At 43.3% G+C, this 25,262-nt stretch overlaps 1 protein-coding gene across 1 annotated transcript in view; it reads left to right on the plus strand.

Annotated features, from left to right (window-relative positions):
- Nucleotides 1–25,262, plus strand: part of LOC309558103 (uncharacterized protein) — a 107,751-nt gene that overhangs the window by 30,109 nt on the left and 52,380 nt on the right. The window contains exon 2 of the mRNA XM_082261074.1: nucleotides 19,824–23,633. Coding sequence (XP_082117200.1) covers nucleotides 19,824–23,633 — 3,810 coding nt within the window. The remainder of the gene's footprint in view (nucleotides 1–19,823; nucleotides 23,634–25,262) is intronic.

Here is a 25,262-nt window from a genome sequence, read left to right on the forward strand (position 1 = left end):
GCGGAAGGGAAGTCCCCCCTCCCGCCGCCTTCCAGCTGCTCGCCCAGGTCTCCCGTCCCACCAGGAGACCCGGGGATCCTACTTGAACGGCCGGCGAACAGAAGACCCGATCAAAACCGCATTCGGCTCTGATCGGGTCTCCATGCAGAAACCCGGAAGCGATGTCATGAGTGGCATCACTTCCGGGTAGTGTCTGGCGCCAGATTAAAAAAACTGACAGCATTCAAAACAGCCAAACTTGGCATTTTGAATGCTTTTCAGTGCCGAGGAGGGGTCTGGGGTCTTTAAGACCCCAGATTCCTCCTCAATAGTATCTGGGAAAAAAAAAACATGCCTGAAAATATCGGCCGATATCCGATGACCAAAATATCGGTATCGGCATTAAAAAAACAATATTGGTCGATCACTAGTATATATAATATTTTATAAAATTTATATTTATATAAAATAATGGATGTAGGGGCCTTTTGTTGGGTGTTTTTTTTTTTTTTTTTGGGGGGGGGGGGGGGCAGCATTTCATTCTTGGTCCCAGAAAGCACAATGTCTTGGGCCAGCCCTGGCGCTGAGCCATGAACTTCTGTTATTGCCTGTGGGTTTGGTGGCTTTCTAAAAGCGCACCAAAACTCGTGAATGCAAGAGTGCCCCACACCTGCAGGATATAATAGAAGTCAATGGCAATGTGCAGGTAACCCGCAGGAAAGTCACAGGCGCACTGCGCTGCACCCACGGTGCGGGTAAACTGAAGGGCATCATTGTGAAAGCAGCCTTAGGCCCCTTTCACAGGATCGGTCCGATTGGGCCAACCTGTCCATTTTTCAGGGGGACCAAGTCGGACGATCCCTTAGGACCCATTCATGCCGGTGCACGTTTGGTTGCATCTTGTTTGCGATTTTCAATGCGCATTGTAATGGTGTCTTTTATGACATGGGTATGAAAAGCGTTTTCATGCAATGCAGTGCTACGGTGTGAATTAGCCCTAAGAGTATGTTCTGTTTTTTATTTGTGGATTGCTCTGCCTTTCCCCGGTCAGCACCATGCTTGGTAGCCCAATCTGTTTTCTTTTAAAGGTCACTAAATACTCAAACAGCCGGGGTCTTCCAAGGCTGGAGGCAACTCGTAAGTGCTGTCAGGTTAAGAGAAAATGAAAAATTGGCCATCCAATTACTGCGTCCTCCTGTGTCCTATAACGCTTAGCCGTGGATGTGACTCTGTGTTTCCTGTCTGGCTGCCCCAGGTCAGAAAAAAAACAGCTTTTTCCCTCTTGCAGCAAATTCTTTAGGCTGGTTGTAAACGACATAATATCTTTAGTAATTTACTGTAATGGCAAACCTCAAGATGACGTTTTACTGCAGGAGAATGTAATGCAGATCTATCCCTTCAAGACTGCCATAGGGATTGCTTTATTTTTCATAGTTTAAAGAGTAATGGACATGGTTCATTCAATGGCAGTGTGATGGCAGTGTGATGGCAGTGTGATGGCAGTGTGATGGCAGTATGATGGCAGTGTGATGGCAGTGTGATGGCAGTGTGATGGCAGTGTGATGGCAGTATGATGGCAGTATGATGGCAGTGTGATGGCAGTATGATGGCAGTATGATGGCAGTGTGATGGCAGTGTGATGGCAGTGTGATGGCAGTGTGATGGCAGTATGATGGCAGTATGATGGCAGTGTGATGGCAGTATGATGGCAGTGTGATGGCAGTATGATGGCAGTATGATGGCAGTGTGACGAACATCCCTACCCCTTTGTTACGCACGCCTGCGGAGTGGGGAATGCCCTGGCCATGGCTAATTGGGTGCTGATATGGCGGGAGTGATAACTGTCTCCTGGGTTCAGTCCAAACCTTAGGACCAAGCCTGAGCTCATCCCTAGTAATACACTATATTACCAAAAGTATTGGGACACCTGCCTTTACACATACATGAACTTTAACAGCACCCCAGTCTTAGTCTGTAGGGTTCAATATTGGGTCGGCCCACCCTTTGCAGCTATAACAGCTTCAACTCTTCTGGGAAGGCTGTCCACAAGGTTTAGGAGTGTCTATGGGAATGCTTGACCATTCTTCCAGAAGCGCATTTGTGAGGTCAGGCACTGATGTTGGACGAAAAGGCCTGGTTGGCAGTATCTGCTCTAATTCATCCTAATGCCCCATACACACGTGCAGATTATCTGCAGACTTTTGACTGCAGACTTACCAAAACCATATAATATGAGGTCAAACCTAAACACTTTCAATTTGTATGCAATCTGGCAGGCCCTTGCACTACATAGAAAAGGTAAGTCTGCAGATAATCTGCACGTGTGTACGGGGCATAAGTGTGTTTTATCTGGTTGCACAGTCATGTTGGAACAGCAGGGGCCATCTCCAAACTGTTTCCACAAAGTTGGAAGCATGACATTGTCTTGGTATGCTGACGCTTTAAGTGGTCCCTTCAGTGGAACTAAGGGGCCAAGCCCAATCTCTGAAAAGCAACCCCACACCATAATCCAACCTCCACTGTGCACAAAGCAAGGTCCATAAAGACATGGATGAGCGAGATTGTGGTGGAGGAACTTGCTGGTCTGCACAGAGTCCTGACCCCAACCCCATAGAACACCTTTGGGATGAATTTGAGTGGAGACGGCAAGCCAGGCCTTCTCATCCAACATCATTGCCTAACCTCACAAATGAGCTGCTGGAAGAATGGTTAACCGCTTGCCGACCGCCGCACGACTCTTTACGGCGGCGGTCAGCCCCTCACAGGCAAAGCGACGTAGGGCTATGTCGCTAGCCTGTGAGGCTCTAGGGAGCGAGGGCGCGCCGCTGGAGAGTCACGGACTCTCCCGCGCGTGTGCCTGGCGGACCCGATGGTCACTCGCGATCGTCCATTACACCGGGAGAAAGGCAGGCGGCTAATGTAAACAAAGCCGCCTGTCATTCTCCCCTGTGTAAGAATGATGATCACACGGTTCTACTATGTAGAACCGTTGATCACTGTTCTTACACATCAAGCCACAGCCAATCACAGTTAGAAACACGCCCCTAGGGACACACTTAACCCCTCCCTCTCAAAAATAGTTAACCCCTTCACTGCCAGTGTCTTTTTTACAGTAACAGTGCATATGTATAGCACTGATTACAGTAGTAATGTCACTGGTAACCCCAAAAGTGTCAAAAATGTCAGTCAAGGGTTCGATCTGTCCGCTGCAATGTCGCAGAAAAAATCGCAGATCGCCACCATTACGCGTTAAAAAAAAAAACAACAAAAATTACAAAAATCTTTTCCTTTGTTAGTAAACGCGATAACTTTTGCGCAAACCAATCAAAATACGCTTTTTGCGGAGTTCCTGTCATGTACCTTAAGAATACAGAAACCCTTCATACAATCTCCTAACATTTATATTTTTATTATTATTTTTTTACCCACCTCCTTCCCAGGCCTATTCTGACACTTTGCTCCTATGTGTAAAAATATATATTTTTATTTTTTTTGCAAAAAAATAAAAAATAAAAATAAAACTGTAAATATCTATATTTTCTTTAATAAAATAAAATAAAATAACAAAAAAATACGCTTTTTGCTATTTTTTTTACCAAACATATGGTAAAAAAAAATTGGCCTAAAATGTTAAAAAAATGTTGATTTTTACATTTTTTTGGGGAATTTCATATAACAAAATGTGAAAAATATTGTTATTTTTGCAAAATTGTTGCTCTTTTTTTGTTTATAGCGCATGATCAAAAAATCGCACAGGTGATCAAATACAACCAAAAGAAAGCTCTGTTTGTGGGAAAAAAAGGACGTCAAATTCGTTTAGGTACAGCGTCGCACGACCGCGCAATTGTCCGTTAAAGTCACGCAGTGCCGAATAGCAAAATACCCCCTGGTCAGGAAGGGGGTAAAATCTTCCGGGGCTTAAGTGGTTAAGCATTCCCATAAACACACTTCTAAACCTTGTGGACAGCCTTCACAGAAGAGTTGAAGCTGTTATAGCTGCAAAGAGTGGGCCAACTCAATATTGAACCCCACGGACTAAGACTGGGATGCCATTAAAGTTCATGTGTGTGTAAAGGTAGGAGTCTCAATACTTTTGGTATTATAGTGTATGTCCTTGTGGGAACAATTACCAATTGCGCCTTTACTTCCTTTTGAAGTTACTGGTGAAATTGGTCTTTGAGGAATGTTCCTTGGCCAGAGGTATGTGGACCCTCTTTCAGATTATTGAGTTCAGGTGTCTCCAGTGAACAGTGTTGTTAACCACTTTCCGACTGCCTAACGCCGATCTACGTCGGCAGTCAGCCCCTCACAGGCAAAGTGACGTAGGGCTACGTCACTAGCTTGCGAGGGTCTAGGGAGCGAGCGCGCGCCCCCGGAGGCGCGCTCCCGCTCCCGCGTGGTCACGGACCCCCCGCGCGTGTGACCAGCGGACCCGATGTCCGCCGGTCACTTGGCGATCGGCGGGGGAGAGGGAGAATGTCAGGCAGCTTGTGTAAACAAGCTGCCTGTCATTCTCCTCGCTGTAAAGACACTGATCAAACGGATCTAGTATGTAGATCCGTTGATCAGTGTCCTTACAGCTCAAGCCACAGCCAATCACAGTAGAAAGCACGCCCCTAGGGATACACACAGCCCCTCCCTTCCAAATAAAGTTAACCCCTTCACAACCAGTGTATTTTTACAGTAACAGTGCATATGTATAGCACTGATTACTGTAGAAATGTCACTGGTAACCCCAAAAGTGTCACAAATGTCAGTCAAGGGTCCGATCTGTCCGCCCCAATGTCGCAGTACTGCAAAAAAAATCGCAGATCGCCGCCATTACGCATTAAAAAAAAAAACAACAAAAATGACAAAAATCTTTCCCTTTGTTAGTAAACGCGATAACTTTTGCGCAAACCAATCAAAATACGCTTTTTGCGATTTTTTTTACCAAACATATGTAGCATAAAACAAATTGGCCGAAAATTTTAAAAAATTTTGATTTTTACTTTTTTTTTGGGGGGAATTTCATATAAAAAAATGTGAAAAATATTGTTATTTTTGCAAAATTGACGCTCTTTTTTTGTTTATAGCGCATGATCAAAAAATCGCACAGGTGATCAAATACCACCAAAAGAAAGCTCTGTTTGTGGGAAAAAAAGGACGTCAAATTCGTTTAGGTACAGCGTCGCACGACCGCGCAATTGTCCGTTAACGTCACGCAGTGCCGAATCGCAAAATACCCCCTGGTCAGGAAGGGGGTAAAATCTTCCGGGGCTTAAGTGGTTAATACAAAGACATTTTAACCCAGGGGTGTCCAACCTGGGGCCCAAGATGGCTATGAATGTAGCTTAACACAAAATTGTAAAAATGTTGATTTTTATTTTATTTTTTTAAAAATGCGACCAAAATTTTGTTTTCCCAAATAAAAAATATCCCACTCTTGACAATCACACCTTGTTCATGTCATCAGATTTCGGCAGCACTGATATTTGTGAGCAACTATTTTCAAGGATGAAGCACACGAAGGGCAAAATTAGACCCAAAATACCTGATGGGCACTTCAGTGAGAATTGTCATTACATCCATCAAACTAGATATTGATGCGTTAGTTTATCAAAAACAGTGTCTAATATCGCACTCGTTTTGTGTTACTCTTTTACTTTTATGATTACAAAAATTACAAAAAAATGAAGTTTTATTACCCAGATAGGTACATTATCAGTCATAATATATCAGTGATCGTTAACATGTTATCTGCCAGACTTTTTCTGCTCGTCAGCTATCCTTTATTTACTATATTTTATATGTGGCCCAAGACAATTCCTGTTCTTCCAATGTGGCCCAGGAAGGTCAAAAGTTTGGACGCCCCTGTTTTTACCAATTGTGTGCTGCAACCTTGTGGCTGGCAACAGCTGGAGCAAGGTGTTTTCAATTCCAGTAAGACTGTACAACATGTTGGTATACAAAGCCAACTCCAAAAAACACATAGTTTGATACGTTTGGGGTGGAGGAGCCCATGTATCCTGCACAGAGCCCTGACCTCAACCCTACTGAAGCTCTTTGGAATGAATTGAACCCCCATCTATGAGCAAGTACTTCTCACCTATCCTCAGGACCTGACCTCACAAATGCTCTTTTGCTTAACCACTTGCCGACCGCCGCAAGTACATTTACTGCGGCGGTCAGCCCCTCCTGGGCAAAGTGACGTATATATACTTCACTCGCCCGCGAGCCAATAGGGGGCGAGCGTGCGCCGCCGGAGGCGCGCTCCCGCCCCCGCTCGTTCCCTGACATGTCCGCGCGTGTGACCGGCGGACCCGATGTCCGCCGGTCACTCGCGATCATCCGATGGAGAGGGAGAAAGGCAGGCGGCTGAAACAAACAAAGCCGCCTGTCAATCTCCCTGGTGTAACTGCAGAGATCGTATGATCCTGCTATGTAGGATCGTATGTCTCTGTGGTTACATGAAAAGCCACAGCCCTTTACAGTTAGAAGCACGCCCCTAGGGACACATTTAACCCCTGCATCTCCAATAAAGTTAACCCCTTCCCTGCCAGTGTCATTTTTACAGTAACAGTGCATATGTATAGCACTGATTATTGTAGTAATGTCACTGGTAACCCCAAAAATGTCAGTCAAGGGTCCGATCTGTCCGCTGCAATGTCGCAGAGAAGACAATGGCTCAGAAGGTGGGATTCCTGCTTCAACACTGTGTTGATGGGGAAATTGAGTACATTTCTTTTCTGCAACCCGTGGTTGCAGGAGAAGAAATTCTCTCTGTGTATGGCCAGCCTCAGGCCATACATTATACAGTTTTCTTGTACAATTAAAGGAAATTGAATAAGAAAACTGTATGTATAATGTATGGCCAGCTTTAGACAGCATTTAAAACATGGCAGAGGTTACAGTCCTTCCACACTCTATTCAAAACTAAAAAAAAAAAAAGTTTTAGCAGGAACCTTTATTTGATTGAATATGCAAGCTGCCATTGCTGATCAAGGATTACTTGATCAGAGTACTGTCGATTATCTAAATAGAGAGCACAGCGGTAGATGTCTCCATTCATGCTGGCTGAATTGCACTGATACCCAGAGATCCTCAAACTACGGCCCTCCAGCTGTTGTGGAACTACACATCCCATGAGGCATTATAAAACTCTGACATTCACAGACATGACTAGGCATGATGGGAATTGCAGTTCCTGAACAACTGGAGGGCCATAGTTTGAAGACCCTTGCCTTAGACTGAACTGCCCGGGAAGTGAGTTGTCACTTCTCTTACTTATTCTCTTTGTGTGTTTACCTTGAGCTATTGAGCACTGTAAACAACATTTTTCTTTTTTTACAACAAAAGAGCAATGCAGATATAGGATATCATGTGAAAGGTGAAAAGAAGTCTCTTCTTGCTGCCTGGTAAAAAGAAAGAGGAAATATTTACATTCAGTATTTCAAATTTTGCCTGGAAAAGAAAGGAGAAAATAAATATTTAACTTTTGTTCATCTTGACCATAATGAATAAAAAATAATAATATATACAAAACCACTGTACATTTGTTTGCTCATTTAGGCTTATGCACAATACCCGGCGCTCTCCTGCTAATGGGAGACAGGTAACCTTGTACTCGGGTCTAGTGACCAATTGCAGGCCTGAACACTGACATGTGAGGTGGAGGATGATGTCATCAAACCTGTGTAAGATCCTACACCATATGAGGTTGCAGTGGCGGTGGGGTCGCGGGGAATTTAAGTTGAGTCAAGGGTGGGCTTTAACCACTTAAGCCCCGGAGGATTTGGCTGCTCAAAGACCAGGGCCTATTTTGCGATTCGGCACTGTGTGACTTTAATGGACAATTGCGCAGTCGCGCGACGCTGTACCCAAATGAAATTGACGTCCTTTTTTTCCCACAAACAGCCTGATCACCTGTGCGATTTTTACGTTTTGCACTATAAACAAAAAAAGAGCGACAATTTTGAAAAAATAACAATAGTTCTCACAATTTTTTATATGAAATTCCCCCCCAAAAAAATGTAAAAATCAAAATGTTTTAACATTTTAAGCCAATTTGTTTTCTGCTACATATGTTTGGTAAAAAAAAAAAATCGCAATAAGCGTATTTTGATTGGTTTGCGCAAAAGTTATTACTAACTACGGGAAAGATTTATGTAATTTTTATTGTTTTTTTTTTTTACTAGTAATGGCGGCGATGCAATTTATTTTGCGGGACTGCGACATTGCGGTGGACATTTCGGACCCTTGACTGACATTTTTGACACTTCTGGGGGTACCAGTGACATTACTACAGTAATCAGTGCTATACATATGCACTGTTACTGTAAAAATGACACTGGCAGGGAAGGGGTTAACTTTATTGGTGATCAAGGGGTTAAATATATCCCTAGGGGCGTAATTCTAACTGTGGGGGGCGTGGCTTGTGATGTAACCACAGAGGCATACGATCCTACATAGCAGGATCGTATGATCTCTGCAGTCACACCAGGGAGAATGACAGGCGGCTTTGTTTACATCAGCCGCCTGTCTTTCTCCCTCTCCAGCGGGAGATCGCGAGTGACCGGCGGATATCGGAGCCGCCGGTCACTCGCGCGGGGATGTTAGTAAACGAGCGGGGGCGGGGGCGCGCCTCCGGCGGCGCGCGCTCGCCCCCTAGAGGCCCAGTAGGGGCTGACTGCCGCAGTAAATAGTCGTGCTGCGGGCGGCAAGTGGTTAAAGAGACCCTGTCACTTTTTTTATAAGGGGCAAAGTAACATTTAAAGCACTGGGTGAGAGTGAATCTGCAAACAGCTAGTGTTTTCAAACTGTCTCGTGGCACCAGACTTGGCTTCCGCCGCTCCTGGAAGTGCCATGTGATGTGCCATCTGCCGCGGGAGCTTTGTCAGAATCTCAGCGGTTCATTAGCACAAGCTGTGCTTGTTGTCCCACTCTAGCGTAATTGACAGCCATTATGTATCTGCAGGGTTTAGTGATCTGGCTATTACCCAGTGGCTAATTTGGGCTTTCCTCACGGACATATCGACTCCGGTTTCTCGAACATTTTTTAAGAATTGTCATGTTTGAGATGTGAGAGGCATATGGGCTGGTTGGTAATATATGCACATATAGGATGAGCACTGATTACACTCCGCACAGCTTCAGATTTATTGTTGACATAACACCGAATCTAATTCCATTCTGTTTGTTTTGCATGAGCCGTATTTTTAAAGTTCTCTAAAGCTGCATTCAAACAACAGCGTTTTGTGAATGTGAGCAAAATCGCACAATTGTGCATGCATTTACGAAATGTGCAAAAATTGCGTGTTGCGTTTGCAGTGCTATTCGTTGTCAATGGCACCAGAAGGTGCCAAGCAGATGCGCAGTTAACAAATTGTGCAAATCATGAAGCTCAAAAGAATAAAAGAGATAGTTTGCCTTTTTTTTCGTGCGTAGGGCAGACCATTGACAGAGAATGGGATGTCCTATGCGTGTAGCGCATCAACAAGCAAAAGAAGTGCATATGCACAATGCCTGGTGTCACATATCATAGTGTGAATGCGGCCTAAAGCCTCGTACACACGCACTGATTGTTGGCCGTGAATTTTCGGCCAACGTCCGATCGGCCGATTGTCGGCTTGTTAGTATGATGCTTCCGACAACTTACTGCGACTTTTCGGCCGAACAAATTCTGGTGTGCAGGCTATAAAATTTTTGTTGGCCGTCACCAGAACGGCCGATTGTTCGTCAGTCAGTACAGATTTCGGCAGACAAAAATCAGAGGAGCAAGACTGGGCATGCTCAGAGAAGAAAAAACACACGGAAAGTTACCTAAGGACCAGGCCTATTTCTAACACTTGTCGTTTACACATTAAAATCAGTATTTTTTGCTAGAAAATTACTTAGAACCCCCAAACATTATATATTTTTATTTTAATAGAGACCCTAGAGAATAAATTAGAGATTGTTACAATACTTTGTCACACTGTATTTGTGCAGCTATCTTACAAACGCAATTTTTTTGGAAAAAATACACTTTTTTAAATTAAAAAATAAGAAAACAGTAAAGTTAGCCCAATTTTTTTTCTATAATGTGAAATATAATGTTACGCTGAGTAAATAGATACCCAACATGTCATACTTCAAAACTGCGAATGCTCGTGGAATCGCAACAAACATTGGTACTTAAAAATCTCCATAGGGGACGCTTTAAACATTTTTACAGGTTACCAGTTTAGAGTTACAGAGGAGGTCTGAGGCTAGAATGATTGTTCTCGCTCTAACGATCATGGTGGTTTCAATACTGTTTACATATATGGGCACGACTTGCGTATGCGTTTGCTTCTGCACACGAGTTTGGAGGGACAGGGCGCTTTAAATTTTTTTTTTCTTATTTGTTTTACCTTTTATTTTTTATTTTTACACTGTCCCTTTAAAAAAAAAAAAATTTTGATCAATTTTATTCCTATTACAAGGAATGTAAATATACCTTGTATAAGAAATAAACAGGACAAGTACTCTTTAATGTGAGATCTGGGGTAAAAAAAAATTCAAATCTCACATCTACACTTAAAAGAAAAAAAAAAGTAATTTTTTCAGCATGAAAAAATGGGCCCTTTAGGGTGTTGGGAGGAAGCGACGTATGACGTTGCTTCGGTCCTCCAAGGCCATAGAGTCGGGTGGGGGCCATCTTGCCCTCACTCGACATCCTGCTACTGTCAGAAGCGGATCATTTTCCCTGCTACTGACGGCTCTGGTAAATGGGGTGTGAAAGAGGACCCCCCCGCCCTGTAAGAAAATACTGGGGTTATGACAACTGTCTATGGCCATAATACCAGTATTTAATGTCAAAGTAGCGACGTAAAACTGCGGCGGGTGGTCCAGAAGTGGTTACGTTTTATCATTATAGGGGTTCCATGACCTAATAATCAAACTTTTTTTTTTATAGAACTGTGACCAGGCTCTGCACATTTATAGTTATGTCCATATATATTTGGACATAGCCTTAATTTTAGTTTTTTTTTCTTTCAGATATTTACCAAAACATATTCAAACTATAGTTATATAATGATATGGGCTGAAGGTGCACACTCTCAGGTTTAATTTGAGGGTATGTACATCCAAATCGGAGGAAGGATTTATGAATTGCTCCTAAGAATACCCATCTCCCGGATTCGGCGGCCATGGAGGCGGAGTGGGATTCTTTTTTTGTGACGAATGACGGTACCTCAGATTCTCTAACGGTGTGGGATGCGTCTAAGAATACCCATCACCCCTTTTTCAAAGGACCAAAAGTAATTGGACAATTGAATCAAAAGCTGTTTCATGGCCAGGTGTGGGCCACTCCTTTGTTATTTCTTCATCAATTAAGCAGGTAAAAGGTCTGGAGTTGATTCTAAAGCCCCGTACACACGTAGAGATCGTCGGCCGACCGATCGGCCGTCTTTTGTCCAGGGATGTCCTGTCCGCTGAAAAGTGCAAAAGACTGCACACGAATTTTGTCGGCCAACAACAGCCGACTGCAGAAGTGATGTCATGTGATGGTTAACTTTCCTTGTCTTTTTTCTTTTCTGAGCATGCCCAGTCTTGCAAATCTGCTGTCTGTCGGCCGAAATCTGTACTGACTGGCGAACAATCGGCCATTCTGGTGTTGGCCAACAAAAATTTTAATGCTTGCACGACAGATTCTGTTCGGCCGAAAATGCGCTGTCGGCTGTCGGAAGCATCATACTAACAAGCCTACAATCGGCCGATCGGTCGTCGGCCGAATCTTTACAGCCGACAATCAGTATGTGTGTACGGGCCTTTAGTGTGGTATGTGCATTTGGAATCTATTGCTGTGAACCTAAATCATGCGTTCAAAGGAGCTGTCCATGCAACTGAAACAGGACATTGTAAGGCTTCAAAAACAAAAACAAATCCATCAGAGAGATAGCAGCAACATTAGGAGTGGCCAAATCAACAGTTTGGTACATTCTGAGGAAAGAAGAATGCACTGGTGAGCTCAGCAACATATAAAGATCTGGACGTCTAAATAAGACAACAGTGGGGGATGATCGCAGGATCCGCTCTATGGTTAAAATAAAATCCCATTCACAAAATCCAGACAAGTGAATGACACTCTCCAGGAGGTGGGTGTATCATTGTCAAAGTCTACAATCAAGAGAAAACTTCACGAGAGCAAAAACAGAAGGTTCACCACAAGGTACAAACCATTCATGAGCCTGAAAAATAGAAAAGCCAGATTAGACTTTGCCAAAAAACATCTAAAAAAGCCAGACCAGTTCTGGAAAAGCATTCTTGGGACGGCTAAAACTTAATGAATCTGTACCAGAGTGATGGGAAGAAAAATGTGTGGAGAAGGCTTGGAACAGCTCATGATCCAAAGCACATGTCATCTGTCAAACATGGTAGAGACAATGTGATGGTCATGCATGGCTTCCAGTGGCACTGGGTCGTAGATGTTTAATTGTTGATGTGACAGAAGACAGAAGCAGCAGAAGGCAAAACTAAAGGCAGAAAGGCCCACAAAGAACAACTGAAGACAGCTGCAGTTAGAGCCCGGCAAAGCATTGGAAAGGAGGAAACCCAGTCTTTGGTAATGTCCATGGGTTCCAGACTTCAGGCAGTCATTGCCAGTAATGGATTCTGTAACAATTATTAAAAATGAACATTTAATTTATGATTATATTAATTTGTCCAATTACATTTGAGTTCCTGAAAATGGGGGGACTGTGTATATAAATGGTTGCAGTTCCTAAAATTTGTACTTGATATTTATGTTCAACCCCTTGAATTAAAGATGAAAGTCTGCACTTCAAATTCATTTGGATTGTTTCATTTTAATTTTATTCTGGTGGCGTACAGAGCTAAAAGTGTGAAAATTGTGACTGTGTCCAAATATACAGTATGTCACAAAACTTCATATCATTGAAGTCAATGCAAGTCGCCTCCAGGTCGCCCCAAAGTAGTACAGGATCCTTTTTCTAAGTCGGAGCGACTTGTGTCGCTCCTATTAGAACGGGTCCTGTTCTATTCAATGGCGAGCGACCCACCGCGACTTGTCAGGCGACCAAGTCTCCTGACAAGTCACGCTAGTGTGAATGGACCCTAACAGTGTAAATTTGCTGCCCCCTCAAAATAACTCAACACACAGCCATTAATGTCTAAACCGCTGGCAACAAAAGTGAGTACACCCCTAAGTGAAAATGTCCAAATTGGGCCCGATCAGCCATTTTCCTTCCCCAGTGTCATGTGACTCGTTAGTGTTACAAGGTCTCAGGTGTAAATGGGGAGCAGGTGCGTTACATTTTGTGTTATCGCTCTCACTCTCTCATACTGATCACTGGAAGTTCAACATGGCACCTCATGACAAAGAACTCTCTGAGGATCTGAAAAAAAAAATTTTTGCTCTACGTAAAGATTGTCTAGGCTATAAGAAAATTGATAAGACTCTAAAACTGAGTTGCAGCACACTGGTCAAGACCATACAGCAGTTTAACAGGACAGGTTCCACTCAGAACAGGCCTCGCCATGGTCGACCAAAGAAGTTGAGTGCATGTGCGTAGCGTCATATCCAGACGTTGTCTTTGGGGAAATAGACATATAAGTGCTACCAGCATTGCTGCAGAGGTTGAAGGGGTGGGGGGGTCAGCCTGTCAGTGCTCAAACCAAATGCATTAAACTGGTCTGCATGGCTGTCGACCCAGAAGGAAGCCTCTTCTAAAGATGATGCACAAGAAAGCCTGCAAACAGTTTGCTGAAGACAAGCAGACTAAGGACATGGATTACTAGAACCATGTCCTGTGGTCTAATAAGATCAAGATAAACTTATTTGGTTCAGATGTTGTCAAGTGTGTGTGGCGGCAACCAGGTAAGGAGTACAAAAACAAGTGTGTCTTGCCTACAGTTAAGCATGGTGGTGGAAGTGTCATGGTCTGGGGCTGCATGAGTGCTGCCACCACTGGGGAGCTACAGTTCATTGAGGGAACCATGAATGCCAACATGTACTGTGACATACTGAAGCAGAGCATGATCCCCTCCCTTCAGAGACTGGGCCACAGGGCAGTATTCCCACACGGTAACGACTCCAAACACACCTCCAAGACGACCACTGCCTTGCTAAAGTAGCTGAGGGTAAAGGTGATGGACTGGCCAAGCATGTCTCCAGACCTAAACCCTATTGAGCGTCTGTTGGGTACCCTCAAACGGAAGGTGGAGGAGCGCAAGGCCTCTAACATCCACCAGCCCTGTGATGTCGTCATGGAGGAGTGGAAGAGGACTCCAGTGGCAACCTGTGAAGCTCTGGTGAACTCCATGCCCAAGAGAGTTATGGCAGTGCTGGAAAAGAATGGTGGCCACACAAAATATTGACACTTTGGGCCCAATTTGGATATTTTAAATTAGGGGTGTACTCACTTTTGTTGTCAGTGGTTTAGACATTAATGGCTGTGTGTTGAGTTATTTTGAGGGGACAGTAAATTTACACTGTTATACAAGCTGTACACTCACTAAATTACATTGTAGCAAAGTGTCATTTCTTCAGTGTTGTCACATGAAAAGATAGAATAAAATATTTACAAAAATGTGAGGGGTGTACTCACTTTTGTGAGATACTGTATATGGACCTAACTGTAAATATTTACACATCTACAATAAGAAGAGATGAGTTTGGGCATACTCCAAAACTCACCTTTATCCAAAGTCAAAGTCGCTCTTTTTTAGTCCAATCAGCTGCGGCCCGGGTCATTCACTCCTCTGCAGCACACATAAACAAAGAGGCAGGATGCTAGTGACGTCAGTGCACTTAGGTGTGCTGTGGGTAGTGGAGGGCCCAGCCAGATAGCGATGAGTTTGGAGGATGCTTAGTGAACACAGGAGGATGCTCATTTAGCATCTGCACCATTCGGAGAACACTTTATATTTTTCAACAATTGTAAAGCGTTTTCTGATTTGATAAGGCTAAGATTGTGATGTCACAGGTCCACCTCTCCACTGCATCCAATCAGAGAATGCTTTCCATTCCTTAACCGCTTGCCGACCGCCGCACGACTATTTACTGCGGCGGTCAGCCCCTCACAGGCAGAGCGACGTAGTACTACGTCGCTAGCCTGGGAGGGTCTAGGGAGCGAGCGCGCCCCCGAAGGCGTGCTCCCGCGCGGTCACGGACCCCCCCACGCGTGTGACCGGCGGACCCGATGTCCGCCGGTCACTCGGCGATCGTCGGTGCAGAGGGAGAAAGGCAGGCGGCTAATGTAAACAAGCCGCCTGTCATTCTCCCCTGTGTATGAATGGTGATCATACGGTTCTACTATGTAGGACCGTTGATCACTGCTCATACATCTCAAGCCACAGCCAGTCACAGTTAGAATCACGCCCCTAGGGACACACATAACCCCTCCCTCTCAAATAAAGTTAACCCCTTCACTGCCAGTGTAATTTTACAGTAACAGTGCATATGTATAGCACTGATTACTGTAGAAATGTCACTGGTAACCCCAAAAGTGTCAAAAATGTCAGTCAAGGATCCGATCTCTCCGCCGCAATATGGCAGTACCGCAAAAAAAATCGCAGATCGCCGCCATTACGCGTTAAAAAACAAAACAACAAAAATGACAAAACTCTTTCCCTTTGTTAGTAAACGCGATAACTTTTGTGCAAACCAATCAAAATACGCTTTTTGCGATTTTTTTTTTTACCAAACATATGTAGCATAAAACAAATTGGCCGAAAATGTTAAAAAATTTTGATTTTTACATTTTTTTGGGGGGGAATTTCATATAAAAAAAATGTGAAAAATATTGTTATTTTTGCAAAATTTACGCTCTTTTTTTGTTTATAGCGCAAAAAGTAAAAATCGCACAGGTGATCAAATACCACCAAAAGAAAGCTCTGATTGTGGGAAAAAAAGGACGTCAAATTCGTTTAGGTACAGCGTTGCACGACCGCGCAATTGTCCGTTAAAGTCACTCAGTGCCGAATCGCAAAAAAACCCCTGGTGGGAATGGGGGTAAAATCTTTCGGGGCTTAAGTGGTTAAGAAGATCCAGGACCGGAAGCTAGCAGTAATCACTGTAGTAGTGGTGCCTACTACAGTGGTTTCCAGCTTAGGGCTCTTTCACATGGGCGGTCCGATCAAATCCGCCTGTCTGTTTTTATGCGGATCTGATCGGATGCCCCATTCAGCCCTATGGAGCAGCGGATGTCAGCGGTGACATCTCCACTGACACCCGCTGCCATGCGCATCCATGAAATCCGGACGGATGGAAACCCTATTTTCCATCCTTCCTGGGGATCGGATCGGATGGGATCGGATGAGAGCGGACAGGCGGTCCGCTCTCATCTGATTCCCCATAGAGAGCAGCGGGGGCTGGGACACCTCGCTCTCTGCACTGCAAGCGGATACGGAGCTGTCATCCGCCTAAGGGCTCTTTCACACGGTCCGCCTCCGTAGGAGGATCCGTGCTGCTCACATCCGCTGCTACATAGGGCTGAATGGGGCATCCAATCAGATCTGCCTAAAAACAGACAGGCGGATCTGATCGGACCGCCTGTGTGAAAGAGCCCTTACTTCGTCTATGAGAGGGATCAAAATGTTCAGTCTCAGACAAGCACATTCTAGTTTACCTAATTATTTTCCAGGGCAGACGAGAGGGGACTTGACCACGAGTTATTGGATTGGTGTAATTGTAGAGGACATAGATAAAAAAATTGACAATCGGGAAATCCCTGTCTGTTAAAAATAAACTCCTAATAAATGATTTTTTAAAATAGTTCTAACCTTTTAACCGCTTGCCGACTGCTTACAGTATATTTACTGCGGCAGTCAGCCCCGGCCAGGCAGAGGGACGTAGGTCTACGTCGCTAGCCTGTGAGGCTCTGGGGAGCGAGCGCGCGCCCGCGGAGGCGCGCTCCCGCGCGGTCACGGACCCCCCCGCGCGTGTGACCTGCTTACCCGATGTCCGCCGGTCACTCGGCGATCGGCGGGGGAGAGGGAGAAAGTCAGGCAGCTTGTGTAAACAAGCCACCTGTCATTCTCCTCGGTGTAAAAACACTGATCACACGGTTCTACAATGTAGAACCGTTGATCAGTGTCCCTACAGCTCAAGCCACAGCCAATCACAGTAAGAATCACGCCCCTAGGGACACACACAGCCCCTCCCTCTCAAATAAAGTTAACCCCTTCACTACCAGTGTATTTTTACAGTAACAGTGCATATGTATAGCACTGATTACTGTAGAAATGTCACTGGTACCCCCAAAAGTGTCAAAAATGTCAGTCAAGGGTCCGATCTGTCTGCCGCAATGTCGCAGTACCACAAAAAAAATCGCAGATCGCCGCCATTATGCGTTAAAAAAAAAAACAACAAAAATGACAAAAATCTTTCCCTTTGTTAGTAAACGCGATAACTTTTGCGCAAACCAATAAAAATACGCTTTTTGCGACTTTTTTTTACCAAACATAGGTAGCATAAAACAAATTGGCCGAAAATGTTAAAAAATTTTGATTTTTACATTTTTTGGGGGGGAATTTCATATAAAAAAATTTGAAAAATATTGTTATTTTTGCAAAATTGACGCTCTTTTTTTGTTTATAGCGCGTGATCAAAAAATCGCACAGGTGATCAAATACCACCAAAAGAAAGCTCTGTTTGTGGGAAAAAAAGGACATCAAATTCGTTTAGGTACAGCGTCGCACGTCACGTCACGCAGTGCCGAATCGCAAAATACCCCCTGGTCGTTTAGCAGCCAAATCCTCCGGGGCTTAAGTGGTTAAATACAATTTACAGAACTGGAGGTCTCAGTCCTCATGGTCTTCCATGGATTTGGAATAGGCATACATACAACATGCTAACTGACTACTGCAGACCATATGTTCTTTATATATATACTCATCTTTTGATCCACTGATTACAACACTCTTTTGGCAGAAAATCTTATATTCTTAATGAAAGCAATGGATGGCCCAGCCAGATAGCGGTGAGTTTGGAGAATGCGGAGGATGACGGGGATGCTTTTATGAGTCATGTGCCCAAGTTATCATTGAACATACCCATGAAAGAAATGTTTACTCATGGTATCACTCAACTGGTAACATCTGCCATTAGTTTTTTCACACATTAATGGCCCATGCTTCCAAGACTGTGCTTAACTAGCTAATAAATTACATTGCCATAGTCTTGCCATGTGGTCTAAATTCTTTGAAAGCTTGTGCAGATGTAACCCCCTCACTCAATGCATATCTAAGCCCAGAAATAAAAATGATTTATTACTTTGCAGCATATCAGTCCATATACAAGGTTGCTTTATAATTTTATTTTTTACTTGGTGAGCCTGCCGGTAACAAACTTTCGGTCTTAAGCTGACAATGTTCACTTATTGTACCCTATCTGTGGAGCAGCAGCCTGGTCACTCTAGGTCAGGACTGCAGAACACCCTCCCTAAGAGTAGAACAAATATAAAGAGTACAGGAAGTTATCAACTTACACAACTTCAGGCAGGATCAACAGGTATTTTTTTTTGTCACGTATAGAATAGACAACATTTTTAATGGTATTTTCAAAAGTTGATAAGAGAACTTCATTGGAAGGGTTTAAAATACTTTTAAGGCTGGATTCATATCTTTGCATTGCAGTAAGGCACATTACCGCAATGCCCAGTACCACACCATGCATGTATTATGTATTGTGGTGCAAAAAGGAACTAAAGCATTGCATCTGCTTCGTTGTGTGCTACAAGGCAGGTAACACGCTATTGCCTTGCAGTGCTTTCCTAGAGAAGGGTCAAGTGTGGTTTCTTTTATGCAGAAGTGCATTGACAGCTTATTCAAATCAATGGATGCCTTAACACTAAGCATGTTACTAGGGGCGGACTGACAACTCATGGGGCCCCCGAGGCAATAGAAGATCATAGGGTCCCCCTGTGTCCCCACCCGCACTACAAAGCCCCACCTACATATTGCACTTGATAAAGGAAAAGGAATTGGCAGCACTCCAGGTTGAGTCAAAATCCAGATTTATTGACTGGACATCCATCTGGAGTGCTGCCAATTCCTTTTCCTTTATCAAGTTTTCACGGAGGCGAGCCGGGGCATGCACCTGTGTGAGTCATCAGGCAATTACACCACCTTGAGCAGTGAGTCCTTGTCTGTTCAATTACATATTGCACTGCCCACATTACATGCATTTGTCACAGTGTTTCTCTACACTAAGTTTAAAATAAATGTTTAACAAGTTAAGAAATTAAAGAAAAATAAACTTACAATAAAGAAAGTGCAACAAAGGTACATTTCCAAATTGAAAGTTTTAATAAATTAACACAATGTACCATGTACACTCCATGTACTTCCTTCTGTACAGCATATCTGCTGCAATGGTTAAGGGTTTGAGTATCTGTCCATGGATACTCTTATGTAGTAAATAGATTCCAGGTGCAGACAAATACTAAGATACATGAATTATTCATTTTTGCGTGGCTGCTAGGTGTCTTTAGGGCAAATATGCAAATGTCCTTTATCAGCAATCGAAGCTCTACCACAAAAGATTTGGTGGATTTTTAAGATGGAAAAAAAATGTACATATTGGGGTCTAAACTGGCATACTACCATGTGGCTTGAGCTCCATAGAGTGCAAGATATCAGGCCCACCACAGGTCAGATTCCACTGACCTTCTCATTGATTTCTTGGGTGTTGCCCCACTCTTTCCTCTCGGTTTCACTGTATAGACCACAGGTCTATTTCCACTTGTTCAGTAACTATTTCAAAGCAAAAACAATTATTACTTAAGAAATGATGACCTAGATTAATGAAAAGCAACCAATCTTGTTTTGTGCTGACATTCTTATGGGTATAATATCTCCTTTTTATCCCCCTTTAGAGCTTGTTGCCAATAACACCGATGCAGTGGAATATTTTTCAAGTACTACCTTAGGGGCTCAGTTTACCATGGCTGTCACCCCCAAGACCATGCTTCGAACACCATTACCAGCAACCCATGGACCAGCAAACAAGACAGCTGCACTTCATCCTCCACCTCCAAAAGATGTAAAAAAACAACATAGTCCTCTGAAAGACATATCTGTAAGGCCTGCCAAAGTCCAGCTGCTGCAAGGAGGTGCAAATGTCAGTGATGTAAATCCTCCGCGTTATCAGCAAAGAAGCTCAACTCCCTATGAGTCTCAGCTGAATTCTACCAAGATGCCATTGACTACCAGGAGCCATTCATTGAGTGATTCCCCTCAAAAACGACCAGTCATTAGAAAAGGTTCAATTGTACCCAGCAAAGCCAAAACAGTTCCAAAATTTCCAATTAAAAACCCTTCTGCAAGATATCAAAGCCTTCCACATTTACATCATAAAAATGTCACATCAAAACCTGTAACAGGTCAGTTGAGAGACTCCAATTTTACCGCTGGCTCAACAGGGCTGTCAGTCAGCCCCATACCTCAGCGGACTGCCACCATACCTCTGAGAAACACTAATAAATCTGGCCAAAAAGGCGCTCCATTTCCACCTGATAGGGTTAAACAGTTTCCAGTGGCATTACAGGCAGTAACACAGATGGGTAGGCAGCTAAAGGAAAAATCAAGTAACACATCAGTTCTGCTCAATTCCCTTGTAAATCAGAATTCTAGCTTCCTCACTAACAGCCTTCAACATATGGCTCAATCTTCTAATTCCACATTTACAACTGGAAAAGAGGCTGTGTTGTATGAATTGAATTCTCTGAATACCCAGGACCATCTATTGAATGCTGAAAATGTGACTTCTGTGCCCGAAGCCGATCGGCACAATGATGTCCCAAGAGCTGGACTTTTAAGAAAGGTGAATTGGCCAGAAGTACATGATTCCAAAGTCATGCAAGAATTGAAATCCAAAGTAAATGTAAAAATACCAGACATAAATATATTTATGAACACAAACCTGAGCTCAACAGAACTTTCTGGACTTGCCCAAAAAGACAGAGTTCAGTTCCATTCAGAATTAACCACTGAGACCAGTGTCATTGGACTTACACAGATTGATGTATTGGCCACTCAGGCTGCAAGGACTTCTGATAATGTAAGTCATTTAAGTGACCGTTCTCAAGGACTCGTAGAAACGGCAACAGAAGTCCATAGTCGATTAATGACAGGGGTAGCCACACAAGCCAAAAGAGAAAAAGACCAGACTTGGATGGATACGACAGAGGGCCACCAAATTTACCGCAATCTGACACATTCCCATAAACATAGACACCAAGCTTTAGAGTCACTTAGCCAAAATAAAACCAACACCATATCTCAACATAAAGGCACAGCTTATGATAGAACAGCCCCTTCAGAACCAAACAGACATCATCAGAAACACTTACACAACCACACGCAGCCACACTCACATAGCCACCATAAACACCACTCAGACCACCATTTACAAAGGAATCATCTTTCACAGACTCTGGTAGACATTAATGCACACGAACAGCCAGATGTAACCACTCAGATGCAACCAAGGCAGTCTAACTCACAACAGTTTCTCACAAAGTTGGTAACATCTACCCAAAGACTAATTTCCATCCAAAATGATACCCATTTCAGTACTAGGCGATCAGATCCCTCTCTGAAGGAGAATGAGATAGGGTCCATAACAGCAGGACCTTCAGAAATATCCGGAACAGCTCATCCAAGGCTGACTACCCTGACTGTCTTTGACAGTCAGGCTGAACTGACAACACAGTCCCAAGAACCCACAACACATTTCTCAATTTCTGTAACAGATAGTCAAACTGCAGTTCACAAGCTTAACAGCCCTGAACAAGGTAGACAATCAGAATCAAATCCCAGTCTACACACTAAACCATTCATACACAGACATTCAGAATCACACACAAGGCACCACTTGACCCAAACCACAAAATACAATGTTACCACACACCTTCCAGTTGCAGCAACTAAACAGCCTCAGTTAGATCTTACCCCACCCACTGCAGTTCAGAGGATTACACAGAACCAATCAGGCACTCTTGCAACCCAAGAGGAGTTAACCACACCCACACAGGAGGAGCCAATCACACCCACACTGGAGCAGCAAACCATAAAGAACCAGACAAATCGAACTTTTTTGGGTCCACCAAAGCTAAGCACATCAGAAGTAGGTTTAACCACCCAAACTCAGTCTAAGCTAATCACACAGACACAACCAGAGCTGTCTACTGAGCAGGATTTTTACACAAGGGTGTGGTCAACGATGTCCACCCAAAAACCTCCTAACCGAACAACAAAAAGCCAACTGATGCCTACTACTGTAACAATGCCTTATCCGATCACACCATCCCAGCCAGAACCAATAAATAGGAATCTGACAAATTCTGGAACATTAGCATATATTAATAAAACTCAACCAGAACCAATCACTTATAGTCACTTGAAAGGAAATGATAGGATAGAATTCTCCACCAATACAGGGCGAATCATAAACAATGCTCTGGACTCTACTTATCAAACAAAATCAATCCCAAACAGCCCCATGGAACTTGGTAATTACACAGAGGCAATCACAAACACAAGATCTCCCACACACAGAGAATTAATTACAAAAACTGGGGCAGTCGTCCCAACAATGCCAGAGTTAATTACAAAGGTCACCACTGAATCAACGAAGAGCACAGAACCATTTCTACAGGGTGAGACAAAAACAGACTCTCAGACGGAACCAGTCACAAAGTGTAGGGATGAGTCCACTTTAAAAAATGAACCAGCATCTAGGAGAGATTCTACTGAAAGACATAAACCAACAACAGTGACCCATGCCACCACAAAATCAGAATGGGTCACAGATGAAACGGATACCCAGAAACAAACAACGCCAACCCCAGATACCCATACAGAATCAACCACACAAACAGAACCTATCACAAACAGAAAGATAGAATCAACCTCACTGTTAGAGTCTACCACTGAGAATGTAACAAATTTTACATACGCAGGGCCAATCACAAGGCATGTAGCAGAACTTGACACAGAAAAGGAACCAACTACTGCAAACAAAATGGAATCATTCACACAAACAAGTTTCACGATCCACGGTGGTCGTAAAAAAGAGCCAACGATTCAGATTAGGATTGGACTAACTAACCAAACAGAATTGATCCCCAAGATGTCATTTAAGCCAACCGTATCCTATTCTCATGTACCTACATCTCACAAAGGGTTAATGCAATCTACACAGTCAAATGCTGGAACATCTACACATCAGTCAATCACATGGTCTGGACCAGAGTTGACCATGAATGTTAATGAAGACACTACCATGCAAACTCCAGGAGATCAAGCTGTGGACATGTACGCACCAACAGAAAGGACCTCATTTACCAAGCATGCCAATGTAACTGAGCATAGGACAGAAGGCCCTGCCCCAGCAACAACAGGTGGACTCCATGGCTACACTCAAAATGGTGTGCACTATTCTAAAACAACACCAGCTTGGGATGTGAAAGCATATCATCCTACATCAAGACTTCCTTCGGGACACCATCAAGACCATGCAACTGCAGTGAAAAATGATGGATCAGAGTCCCCTAGCTCAACAAAATCAGTGACTTCACCACAATCCAGCACCTTCACCCCCCAGACACTTAGTGAGATGATGTCTTCACCTTCTGGGAGAGACAGAATCTTCATCGTAGATGAACAACAACCGGTCTTTAAAGGTCAGTGGTGAAATTTCTTCCACATTGATGAGAACCATTTTTTTTTTTGTGCTGGCTTTTTTCATTTTATTTCTCAGCAGAGAAGATTCTAAGAGTAGTTCAGCAGCTGCTTTTGTTTACTGACCTTTTCAAAAACCGAATTCATAGAGATATCAAGGCAGGTCTTCAAATTGTAGGACTTGAGAAACTATTGCATTTGTAACAAAGTCCTGAAACAGTACCAGCCATCTATGATAGAGCAGAAGAGTATTTTCTATCATACAAATGTAATTTATGTCTGATTCTGTGCAAATAGTAGGATACAGTAGACATTGAACCTAAGGGCTGCCATAGACAGAGCAAATTTCTTTCCTGCAAACATGGGTTTGCACGGTTTGCAGGAAAGAAATTTGTAAAAGAACACAGTGATTATTGCAAGTGGTTATAACAGCTAGCAATAATCACGTGTAAAATCCATCAGCCTGGTTGCACAAATGTTGATCGTTCAAACGATCAAGTTGGGTCCATTCAGCCTGCCCATACATGGTTTAAATCCCGGAACCGGACGAGATTTGAACTGTCTATGGGTGGCTTAAAAGTATCTATATCTGGTATCTATATCTGGTGTGCAGCGTCTTCACTTTCTGTCTTCTGATTAGTCCATCTACCAATGACATGTCAGAGAAGAGACTGTTTCACACAGGAGAAGGGACAACTGCTGCAGTTGCTAAGTACTTGCATTCTCCCAAACCTTCCCATCATGGTTTAAGGTTGATTGCACCTTCTGCATATATCTGTTGGCCAATGAGGCTGCCTATCATAATTATGGGACAGAAGGAACGCAGATGGGGGTGGTTTAGTGTCAAGCTCTGACACCTCCCTGAACAGCCCAAAATATCTCTTTAAAATATCTTCCAACTGGATAAGTCACCCATCAGCTTTATATATACAACTAATTATAAAGAATGCAACGCTATATACCAGTGTAATCCCATGAAAAATTCCAAAAGAAATACAACATGTACTAAAAATTCCCATGCTCTAAAGAAGGCAAGCATCCAATGATATAAATATTCATATTCAAGTTAAGTGAAAATGCTGCAGAAAATAGTAATTTTCCGTGTTTTCACCCTGCACTCCAGTGCTCCACCACTCCTCCCAGACTGAGACTCACCAACAACCTGCCTCTCATATAAATGATTGACATATAGAGATTTTATATAACAGCAGAACTCCCACTGCCTCTGTAACTCAATATTCCATTATTCCACCCATTGCCAGGCTCAATCACAGGGGATATAAGAAGAAGAAAGGATTCAGTAGTGTAATTCCATAAAACAATAGCACTTTATTAAAAGGTCTAAAAAGCTACTCACAAATAAAACCAATAATCATGCCCATCGATATAATATTTAAAGAACAATGCTCAGTCAGAACCACCACTCTCAGAAGCCCCAACTCAGAATGTTGGGGTTTCACTGGTTTTCTGCTAGGTCACTTCTGATTCCGGCTCTGACGACACATCCGGTTGCCGTACAGCCACGCCCCGAAGTGTTTTGTCCTTCCTTCTTTGTCTAGGTGATATATCCTTAAATTTACATATATATATATATATATATATATATATATATATATACATATATACACCTT

This window comes from Pelophylax lessonae (genome assembly GCF_965119305.1).
Source record: "Pelophylax lessonae genome assembly, chromosome: 6".
In the NCBI taxonomy this organism is placed as follows: domain Eukaryota; kingdom Metazoa; phylum Chordata; class Amphibia; order Anura; family Ranidae; genus Pelophylax; species Pelophylax lessonae.